Source organism: Staurois parvus, unplaced genomic scaffold (genome assembly GCF_062004578.1).
Source record: "Staurois parvus isolate SC_StPar_1 unplaced genomic scaffold, SC_StPar_1.0 ptg000019l, whole genome shotgun sequence".
In the NCBI taxonomy this organism is placed as follows: Eukaryota; Metazoa; Chordata; class Amphibia; order Anura; family Ranidae; genus Staurois; species Staurois parvus.
In genome coordinates this window covers 1,560,001-1,572,452 of record NW_028317815.1, presented here as the reverse complement: position 1 = coordinate 1,572,452, position 12,452 = coordinate 1,560,001, and the positions used below count along the sequence as shown (strand labels likewise).

The following is a 12,452-nucleotide window of genomic DNA, read 5'->3' as shown; positions in this document are numbered from 1 at the left end:
TTAATTTGTTTTTACTACTCAAATTTGGAAAAATTGAACTTTCCCAAGCAAAAGCCACATTCACTGTTAGAAATGTTCTAGAAAAATTTTCCATCCTGCCCTTCAAATTTTCACGTCACTGTGGTAAATGTTAATTTGACCTCACCAACAAACATTACAGACATCACTAATGAAAAAACGTTTTTAAAACAAATTATTTTGAACAGAATTCTACTAGTATATGGCTATCTTATGTGCTAAAGAAGGCTAATGCTCAGCAATTAACAGGAACCATTCAGATAATAGCAGCTTTGATCAGTCTTGTGTAGTAAGCCCACTAAACAACTTATAGTTATGGCTCGTAAAATCTCTTTGAACTATGTAAACGACTGACTGCTGAGTGTTTGATATCAGGGCTACTATTTATGGCATTTCAAGGCTCTCTTTTGGAAAAGTGACATTAAATATTGTATATTAATTTAAAAGGGGCTTACATTAACTTCAAGTAGGAATGTGAAACGGGAATGGCATTTACTGTGTTTAGCGTATGAATTAGTATGCTGTATAAACATTCAAACTGTTAAAACTCAACACTATGCGAGCATTAGTAAAATGGCATAGGTTTCTTATCTATTGTGGTAAGTAGGTCCCAGTTTGCAAAAGTAAGACTTACTAGCCATAGTGCTACTGCTAATGTCTGCTGTAATATCGAATAAAATGGTTATAAATGCAAATGTTTTTTGCCTTAATGCATTCCCTGAAATATGGTAAAGAAAAAGCCCCCCAAAACCTGTTCCCCCCCACCCCACTCCTTAAACACTAACTTGAGGCCTCTTTTGATCCAGTGCTGTCCCTGTCTACAGCGCTGCTGCTTTTTCTTCCTGGTCTCACAGGGTACACTGAGAGCAGTGAGAGACATTGGCTCCTTCTGCTGTCAAATCCTGTGAGTAGAGTGTCTATGGACTCACACAGCACACCTGCACAGGTGTCCCCTCAGCACACAGTAAGCTGAGGGGGCAGTCGCAGGGAAGGAGAAGTGAACAGTGCTGGCAGGGGACCCCAGAGGAGGAGATAAGGGGCCGCTCTTTGTAATACCATTGCACAGAGCAGGAAAGTATAACTTGTAGTGTCAATACTAAGATCTGGTATTTTTTTCCCCCTAAAGCATAGAACACATTGAGAATATCAGACAAATGATCATCTGTATTTTTTGGATGCCAGTCTCATATTGGAAATTAATAGGTTAGCAGAGTTACAAAAATCCTCGTAAAACAGAATACAACTTCCCACAATGTTATAATGTATTGTATTGTATTGTAATGTATCCTTTCATTTCTGAGCATGCACAGTGTTGGTCATTTAATTTTTTATGGATGAATGCTGTACTGATTAAATGAAAATCGTTCAATGTGTTATCTTACGAGACACATTTTTGTGCTTGTCCCTTTGAATAGTTCCACATGAACTGTTGTGATCGGCTCTTGAAAGCTATGTACTGATGAACAGATTATCGTACGATCCCTCCGAAAATGTTTTTTTTTTCATCCAATTCTCTTATAGTGTGTACTAGGCTTAATTTTTTTACTCAGCAGACTTTGCTGAATCCTTGGGAACGTGTAACCAGTTGTCAATTTATACTCGTTCATTTTTACATGGATTCTGGAGCTTTTTTGCTCTAAGGGATACATATCTCTTGCAGGGTTGTTGATTATTTGCTATTTCACATTAGTATGAAAATCATGTAAAAAAGATCATATTTTTCTATGAAATATACATTTTACACAGTCATAGCCTTGTCGTTTTATTTAAAAGATGATTTTTCTTAAATACCAAAAGTATATTTGATAGAATATCCTAAAAGCAATTGATTTAAGATTTTTGGCTTTCCTATTTACATTCTGCTCAGAATGAATCACCGTCTGTCTCTGATTTAATGAAATTACCTTCTTGATGGCAAAATAATAATATAGAGATAATTATGGAAAAATCACTTTCACTGAGAAGTAAATATTTTGATCTGCTTAATACAAATTTAAGAAACATGCTCCTTAGACTAACACAGTTGATGGCTACACTGCAACTTTTTTTTATCACAAAATTAAATGTTTTTCAGTGAAGTTTATATCAAATAACAATGTGTTCTTTCTTTCTCCTTTATCCTCTGTGTAGATACCTCAAATCAGCTATGCATCTACAGCACCAGAGCTAAGTGACAACAGTCGATATGACTTTTTTTCACGTGTGGTCCCACCTGATTCCTACCAAGCCCAGGCAATGGTTGACATTGTAACATCCCTAGGTTGGAATTATGTGTCTACGTTAGCTTCAGAGGGGAACTATGGAGAAAGTGGAGTGGAAGCATTTACACAGATATCCCGGGAAATTGGTAAGGTTCCATTAAACTGTACTTTACACTTAATGCTGACAAGCTATTAATGTGTTACATTTGTAAAACACACTACACTCTCCATGGAGCAACAAATATAACTGAAGAGATATATGTGACAGGTTCTATTGTAGTGCAAAACCCTGGAGCTTAAGTACCGCTTGCTAGCCCTATTTATCTGAACATTATTAATGGTGATTTTCTCACAACCAGCCTTTCTGACAATTGCTTTGTGATGGCGGTTAATAGATTTCCATTCTTATTTTGATGTAAAGCACTGTGGTAATGCCTATTTTAATAAATATTGATGAATTGTTAAATAGTAATATTTTTTATTCTATTATGCCTGCTTTAGAATTTTGCTTCTTTATTTTATATTGCTTATTGTAAGCAATGCTCAAAGCGTCAGTTGGTTGGATCTAGTTATGTTCATAAAATGACATGCACATTATTGAATAGTAATGTTTGCATCTTGTCAAGTTGAATTGTGATACCTCACTTAGAGCTTGCTCCTCACAAGCAGATGGGGTGGTGATTTATTTTAAGAAGAAAGGAAGGAAATAAAAATAATGTATAGAACAGGAAAGGGGTGGGGAGGGGTAGAAAAGCAATAATGAAGAAAGGCTAAACTATTATTCTTTAGGGTCAGTCATAGTTATTTGTTTCTGTCAGGGACATTCTAAATTTACATAACCCAGAGGTTCCGATTTTAAAATAACTGTTTAGGTTAAATGATTTATTTGGCAATTGTAATTTGATATTAACAACAATAATTTTGATTTACCTGCCTCAATGTTAACTGTTGAAAGCTTCCAAGATCTCACAGGAGCAATTTAGTCAACAGAAAAATAGATCTGTTTTAGGAAGGTTTACAAATATTTGCATTTGTTTGTGTAATAGGGTTTTATATGAGGAGAAAAGTTGAGTGGCAGATTGTATAAAGCAATATAATGTAACTGAGAACCTGCATGTGTGTATACATTTCTACTAAACATGTTACAGCATTACCTGTTAAAATATGCCAGACTGGTAGACCTAAAACAGAAGGCATCTAAATGAATTTTGAATATTGAGGAGCTCAGTTAAAAGGAAAGACCATTGTATGCTATACTGAAGTCCCTGTTTAGTGCTCTCTTGAGGACATTTAAAGAAATGTAGCTGACACTTGTATACAGGTATATAGACTTGCTATAGTTAGTAACTCTACATAGGAGCCAATAATGCTGCAGGACAAAATATTCACACATTGACACCAACTAGGTTAGCCAGAAGAAAGTGCCATTGTGGAAAGTGGCAAAATTCCCTTTAGGAGTGAAGAAAAAGATGAATGAAAACTTTTGAGTCATTGAAGTATGTGTCTTATTAAGTATGGTGTACTGTGTGCAAAGTGAAATGTAGGTTCAACCAGCAGGCAAAAGGTCCTGGGCTGTAGTAAGTTTCCAGCTGGGGGAATTCAGGTGTAGGATGTATTTTGAATCAATGTCATAAATGTAATTCATATCATGTACAAAGTTGAATCTGTACCTAAATAGTAAGCTATTGTAAAAAATATTTTTCCTTATCCGAGCTTTCAAATGAATTGTACTGATATTTCAAAATGCTGGGTAAAATTATAATAGCTTGTTGAGTGTGTAAGGGACTTTTGAGAAATATCTAAAGAGATACATTAATATTATGTTATATTATATTATACATTAAAGTGTTACTAAACCCAGGACACTGCATTCACTATATCTGGTCTCCCACAGTACACAGAACATGGAAATGCAATTATTTTAGTAAATATAAATAGCTAAATACCTTTTCTCATCAGCAGTTAGAGCAGGCTTCTGACTTCTATCAGTGTTCAGCAGAGCACATGTTAAAGCTTGTAGGAGGAGTTTTCTTTCTGCTCTAGGAGGATGTAAAACCCCTGACCTCTGTCTGGACAGTTCTGATTGGCCTTGTGCTGATCACATGCAGTCTCCCAAGAAAAAGAAACTCTCTAGCAATACACACCAAACTGAGCATGTGCAGAGTGCCTCCACACTATATGTCTTATCAGGAGAAGAGGGGAACAATGGAAGAAGGGGAAGATCAGAGAAGTCAGGATCAAACAGCCCTTTTACACAATGCAGAGGTTTAACCCCATAGGTTCCACAGTGAGTATATCAAGCATGCTTTACTAAATATACAGACTGATTTTACTATTGTGGGTTTAGTAACACTTTAAATCATTTATGGCACACAGTTGTCATTATATATATATAATTTCTGTATATTATATTACATTTTATTACATTGGTTTAACAATTTGCATGGCTATAATGTTAGCTGGAGTTAGTGCCATTTTACACTTCTACTTAGGAAACAAAACAGCTCCCCCTTCAGCACATATTGTGAAATAGAAGCTAGCTAAATTATGACTCTACCTTTCTTATCATTGATAGGCCAACATAACAAATAATAAACTGCTTTAGACAGTATTTATTAGGTGTAAGCAAGCAATAAAAAATATGGTTTTCCTGCAGTTCACAAATCCCTTTTTATTGATTAGAACACAGAACTTAACATAGTCAACTGCAACTGTGGAGGAATGTGTTGAATGTATAAAGTATAAAGCACAGGATGCATGACAATAGGGAATCACTGTGATATCTTAGTGCATGTTAAAACAACCATGTACCACCCGAGGCCAGTCACTTCACTAACTATATATAATAGTTTACAACCACTTTAATATCTTTTGTTTCCACTTTGGGAGAAACAATTCAGAACAAGAAGTTTCAGCTGAGAGTAGTTGAGAAGCTACATAATCAATACTGTATATTTAACATTAAACTTCTGTACCAAAAGGGATTTAAATGTAGTTGCCTTTTTATATATATATATATATATATATATATATATATACGGTATATATATATATATATATAGTATTTGCACACAATATTTTAATTTTATACATATGTCCATATATATATATATATATATATATATATATATATATATATATATATGGACAGTTGCAAGGTATATAAGACTTTGAACATGGATCCTAACACATAACAATTTATATATGTTTTTTCTTTGTTTTTTTGCATGAACAAGTTTACACTGGTCTACTGATTTCTTTTAATATGATAACCTGTATGTGGTATACATTGGTTAATATTAATGTTATTGTGGAAATAGCTGATAAAGCAGACTAGATCCACTTGGAGGGTTATTTGTTATCTCATGTGTATATGATCTGACTTTGGCCTTTGTTGGTTCATGGACCCGTGGATTTAATATTTCATTTTATTTCTGAATTTATTTTTCCTTAATAAACAAACTACTCCCTTTTCCCATTTTTTTCCAGCCTGACATGGAACACATATGATTTTATATCCTAATTGCAAGAGGGTTGCATGCAATTCTATGTTATACTAATTACAGCCAGCAAACCTACTCCAGAGTTTCACATCACCACCAACATTGGTACCCTAAAGCAGCTATTCTCCAGTGAACTGTTAATGGGGTCCTTTGGACACCTTGCCTTTCACCCTGGCCTTAGTTAAGTGACAAAAACTACAATGGTTCAACCAAAATCCTTTTTTTCTTTCATTTCTAAGCCTTGTTTCTGTATTTTTTTTTTCACTTTTCTCACTGTAATATTCTTTTAGTTTAAATAATTAACTGTAACTTTACCTATATTATGTTATATTAAATGTAATTCTTTGACATACTCACCTAGTTCCTGCAATCCAGGGCTGTTTGATTCTTTGTCAATGCATGAGTGCAGGTTTGTTTGGTTCTTTGCCTATGCATGACACTTACAAGACACCCTTGTCCCTACTGCAGCCTTTAACTAGATGGTGAAAGTGTAGAGGAGTGACCATTTATTCGCTATGCTCAGATGAAGTCATAGGCCCATTTAACCCCCCCCAAATCCCTGGTTAACTCGAGATGCCCAGGGAGTACACATTCCTCAGCTTCCCTCCCTTAGCAGCTCATAGTGGTCACACCTGATGAGGAAGAGGTAGCTAGACAAGAGATCTGCAGCCATATAGGAGCCCCTCCACTGTCAAAACAGGCATGTGGGCAGCCAGGCCAGAGACTAATATCACACAACTTTTCCATAATACCCAGCAACTAAAGGGAGCCCTTCCCCAAGTGCTACTAGTGTACTCCAGCTCCATTGGGGTGGCATTTTGCCCTTGGGTCTTTGATCCCTCAAGCTCCATTGGGATGGCACCAGAGCTACCCTGGACTTCACTGTGTGGGCCGCTGTTTATAAGGATATTTGCAATCAGCTGTCCTGTTTTACTGAAGTTTCGATTCTCAGTTTGCTTCTCTGTTGTTATAAAGTCTTGCAGAGTCTGTGCTTTGCAGCCACAGGCTACTTTGATTGAGTCACAGAGATATTCTTATGAAGATTCCATGTTTGCGCAGCTCTCATAAATTTGTGCAGCTTTCATTTTTTAACAGTGTATTCATGTGTTTACCACCCTGAACCTGGTTTGTATTATTGCTTCTAACTTTGCACCTGCTATGTAAACTGTAAGTTACAGTTACTCCCTGCCGAATCATTCATCCAATTACCTATTCTTATAAAAAAAAGTAGAAGGAACAGATTGATGAGCTTATTTCACTGTCACTCTGCTTTCTCTTTCTATTAGAATGTTTCTTGTCAGCACAAAACCACTGCAGCACACTTGACTGGCTCATTGTTTTACTTCATTCTCTCCCAGCCTAGGATCTCCATCTTTATGTCTGTACCAGGGCTGCAAAAGGCTGATATAAAGTCAATAAAGTCATATTAGGGTACATTCACTGCTTGAATAAAAAAAAATATAGATTTATTTATAAATTACTAAATACAGAACTGCACTAATTTGTGTCTTTCATGTCAGCCTGGAGCTTAGGTTTCAATAGCCCCATTTCAAATTTTAATTAGGAGAGTAAAGTCTCCCATATCTTCACTACAGGGCTTTCAACCAAATGGAATCCTGCAAATATATTGTAGACAAATAATCTAATCCACCTATCACCACTTTCAAAATCTGAATAATTTTAACTGTACACATTTAAACAGAAAATAAATAGAACAAAATAGGAAATAGCACTGAAGGAAATATGTGTGGAGAGCAACTTTGCTTCTGGAAATAATACTTACATAGCATTGCTGCTAATCCAGCAAAATTAGGATGTTCTTTGTTGTCAATTTTGACATATAATGAAGAGTGCTGAATTCACTCGCTGCATATCTTTTCTGTATTAGTACATTTTCTGTATTACTGGCATAACCTTTTTTTGCAAGCATTGAAGAGTGACAGCAGGAATGACCAAGTGGTCCATCGAGTGGGCCATCAAATTTTCCCTGATTTTTCTTCTTTCTTTTTTGTCCTAGCATAGATCTATGTCTGCCTCAAGCATTATTACCTTTACTTATTGCTGACTGGTAAAGTTTGTTTTGAACTTTCCTTCTGCTAGTTTGAGGTCATATCACTGTTTTCCTAAAGTTAGCGTCTTATGACATGGCAATACTGCCCTCGTGAACCTTATTCACACTAAATGTATTCATATAATGCCCCCCTTGCGCTTTTTCCTCAAGACTGTAATTGCAGTCACTTCTGATATGTTCTATAATTTTTCCTGATCATCTCTTGATGCCTTCTATTTTATCAATACTTTTTTGTATGTGAGGTCTCCAATACTGAACACAGTAATCCTAATGAGGTCCAACTAAATATCTATGAAAGACAGTCAGGGCCTTGTTTCTCCTGCAGGTGACCTCTCTAGTGATACATCCCAGAATTCTATTCGCTTTCTTTACTGATAGACCACTTTGTTTTTTAAAGATGGATTTATTTTCACGGAACTTCTTTTATGTTTGTCAAAAACATGCAGATATCTGGGTTGCTATCTTAAGACGGATTGCCAAGCTCTGGGAACTTCTGAAATATCATTCCTGAATCTTGTGAAGTTCAAAGTAGAACCATGGTCAAACTATAAAATCACATATGTGATGTAGGCTGACCCTATCAGTAAGAGTGGGTTTTCTGTTTTTGAAGGAGCATTTTGTAAATACCTGTTGATCATATCACAAGAACCACTGGATAGGCAATTCCTTTGATTTGGTGAAAATTCTCTTCTTTCTGCGTTGAAATCATTGTAGCATTATCCTCCTCCTACTTAGATGCAGGCACTGTTGATAGCCATATCATTGAATAGCCATACCTGACTCCACACATATACCTTTAGATTGATGGGACTTTGAATAATCTGCAGGAGCTTAGGGGAATTATATTTCCCTGGTCAGTCCTCTCTACCCCTTCCAGCACTGTCTAGCGGGATGCAGGAAAATTCCAGCTCCCCAGCTGCATTACAATTAAAACAGAGGTCAATTACATTTTAAGACATTTAACATGCCAATTTGCCTTGCCTTGATTGATAATTACTCTTACAGGGAAAACTGAAGGGTTTAAATTTACTTAAACTACTTATACACCACATATAAAGTCCTTCCCATCATTAAATATACTGTATGTTTAACATACTGCACATTCTGAGTCAGTCAAGCAATGCTATTTAATTTTTCAGTATGTTAGCAGTCTCTTGCAAACATCACCCTAGTGCTTGGTAAAATTTCAAAAAAATTGGAATCATGCAAAGTTTTTCTCACAATTCATTACATTTAGTCATTTGCTTATGTATAGCAAGTAGTCATTAATCAATAAACTTCTCATTTAGCTTGCATATGTTTTATGTGTCACAAATAAATTGACCAGTTATTCTACTTAAATATAACAGTCTAAAAAATCCTCATGAAGTTTACTGTCATAACCTTGGGGTTATAGTTATCTCTGATAGTAAAATCCTGTATGGAGAAGAAACTGCTATATGAGTTCAAGCAGCAGTAAATACAAGAACGATTCTTTGTAATTTACCATAGCTTCAGGAACGACATCAGCTTAAACCAATCAATTCTAGTTTCACATGTTTCATAAATCTACAATCTGTAGTAGATCATTCTTTTGGATCAATGCTAATAAAATAGGTTTAGGTTCTGATATGAAACAAGTATAGAGCTGTGTTCAAGAGTAAAGGTGGCTTTATGAATGACTATCATACTTATCTAATGCTGTATGAAATAGTATTATAATATAATAATATTGTTGCTGAGACAGAAGGTGAAGAAAATCTAAAATGTTAAATTGATTCCAGAACAGTAGATGATGGGAAATGGGCGGATGGGGAAACTTGTTCCAATGACATTTGTGTCACTTTGGAGGGATATCCAGGATTGTACAGGTCATGTTATATCTAGCAGTAGTTAGTCACGGTTCTAACGAGTGCCAGGAAAATACCCCAGCATTTATATCTATACAGATAGCAGTGACATCCTAATCCAATCAACATGGAAAGAATGTTAGGTGTAAAAGGTATAAAACTACCCCATTCTAGTTAAATAATCACATCCTTGGTGTCAGGAAAGCATAATAATTGTTAATCCTTCAACTTACATGATCAGGGCAGAGATCTTAAAATGCTATTATATGTGGAAGAAAGATGGTGGCAAAGACCGCAACCCCTGGGGTGACTGTTCGTTTTCAATAAAAATTGCCTCTTTTATGCCTCTTGCAAACCATTTTGCCTCTCTGTCCTCAAAAGAATGCCATTTTTTAAGGTGTAGGAAAATTTCTGAGTTTTGACATGTAGAATGTTCCCTCACATGTTGGCCCATTTGTTTGTTCAGATATTGCCTCTTTTCCCCAATATACAGGTCTTTGCATTCCTCACTATAGTGCACTGCAAATGCTAAGTTACTTTGCTTGTGTTTAGGTGATGGGTCTTTTAGACATACAATATTCTATCTCAGTGTATTGCTGGTCCTGGAAGTCAAAGAAATGTGATGTTTGTCATGTTTCATTCTGAGTTTTTTCAACTCAGCTACATACAGGATAACTATCTTACTCCAAGTGTTCTGCTTCTCCCCTCTGTTCGATGTTCCTGTGTTTTTGTTTGACTTTGCGGACAGTTTACCAAAAGCTCACTCTGTGTAGCCACAACCTTTCAAAGCACTCCTGAGATGTCTGATGTGTGTTTTTTGACTATTGTTTTTGCATTTGTTGTTACCATATCACCACAATGTTGCAGAGTTCTAATAACCCCTGGTTTTTGCAGTCAGATGTAGGAGTCAAAAAACAGATACTGGTTTCTGTGGGTGGGTTTCTTGTTGACCTCAATGTCCAGTTCACCCTCCTCCTCAACATATAATGCACAGTTCAAAAAATGGTAATTTGTTTTTCTGTGCATCTTTCCTTGTATATTTGATGAGTTTATAGGGTTGATTTTCTAAAAGCAAGAGAGAGTTTTCACTTTATAAGCCTAGCACTTGTGGTAAGAATACACTTTGCAAAGAAAATCCAATAATTTACTGTAAAAGGAAAATAAAAAATAGTATTTTTTCATGATTAGATTATTGAAGACAGCAAAACTTCACCCAAGACAGCTAAATTGTAAACAGAGGGGTGGGGATCGTAGCTGATGTCATTGACCAGATATGCCCATGGTCATATTTGGTCAGTGATGTCAGACAACATCCCCTATTCTTTGTTTACACTCAGCTGTCAGCCAAGAATACCTAGTTAACACCTGACAGACTGGGCTGGGGTATGTAACTGGCTACTAGGAAGCTGGCTGGCACTTCTTATGACCAGTGTGAGTGAGAAGCTGCCATATTTAGCACCCAATATGGTTTGTTCATACCAAATTCAGCTTTGATTTGAACCAGAAGCTCATCCCTAGCAAGGAACATCATATCTAATTTCAGATGTTTCCTTACAGTATGAAAAGCCTCTGCAGTGGGTATACAGGTGAAAAGGAATGTGGCATCATAGAACACCATTATTTCTTCTGGCTCTAACTTCAATCCACGTACCATGTATACTAATTCTTTGGATTTCTAAATATGGTGTACTGTGTTGATGGGATAGTAACCAGACACTTAGTAATGTTACAGTATATGTGACAAACTTGATTGCAATAGGCCTGAAATTGTAATTATGGTCTAAAGAATGGCTTTTACCTTTTCTGGCTGTTGTAAACTATATATCACCTTTTGCTTGTAACAGCAAAAATGGGGCACTCCTAAATGTTCCATCATCAATTTGTCAATCAACATGGTGGGACCATCTGGAACAGATAGATAAAGAGTCTTGGAAAACAGTAATAAATTTGATCAAACAAATAAATGAATCAACTCAAAAAGCAAAACAGGGCCAGATGATGCAAACAGCAGGTAGATATCCTGGACTGGGACTACTGTATAACGGTTAATGCCTCTCAGGGCTCTTTGTGGCCAGTCAAAGATGATCCAAATAGGCAATATGTAAGACAAGAGAAACAGGGTGTAGACGCATCAATTAAGGAATCTTTAAATGAATCAAAACAATGTAGCAACTCACATATCAGGAAGGATGATGCAGTATAAAGTTAACTGCGACAGTCCAGGCAAGCTCCATCATGGTGCACCTAAACTGACTCACATGTACAATGTGCAGGGAGATCTGCACAGCATGCTGGCAGCACACAGGAGATCTTCACACACAGGAAACTGTCAGCAGGAAGGTAGTGGGCAACAGACAATGTGTTCCCGGGCCTGTAAATACATTGATGTTGTCTCCTCTCCCGCTGACAGTTTTTTGTGTGTGAGAATCTCCTGTGTGCAGCCAGAGTGTTGTGTAGCTCTCCCCTCTCTGCGTACATGAGAGCAGGCTTAGACCTAGTGCAATGCATCTGATGGAGCATGTTTGGACTGTCACAGTTACCCTCATAATACAGAATTTTTGCTGATATGCGAGTTGCTACATTGCTTTTATTCAATTAAAGATTAATTCATTGATGGTTCTCTGTGCCCTTTTTCTCTTGACTTACCTATTCCCCTAGAAGGGTTGTAACCCTAGACTGGTAATCAAATGTATTCTTGCCCAAGATGCATCACAGGATGGTAATGCTCAGATCTCAATTAAGTGATGTAAGAGCCCTCCAATTTAGTGGGCTCAAGTTGGAGGGAGGTGCTTTGGCACTTCACAGGACCACTGAGATCTTCCAAATATCC

At 36.5% G+C, this 12,452-nt stretch overlaps 1 protein-coding gene across 1 annotated transcript in view; it reads left to right on the top strand.

Annotated features, from left to right (window-relative positions):
- The window catches only part of GRM8 (glutamate metabotropic receptor 8), a 1,278,142-nt gene that overhangs the window by 439,888 nt on the left and 825,802 nt on the right, over positions 1–12,452 (top strand). Inside the window, exon 3 of the mRNA XM_089684442.1 lies at positions 2,149–2,365. Coding sequence (XP_089540568.1) covers positions 2,149–2,365 — 217 coding nt within the window. The remainder of the gene's footprint in view (positions 1–2,148; positions 2,366–12,452) is intronic.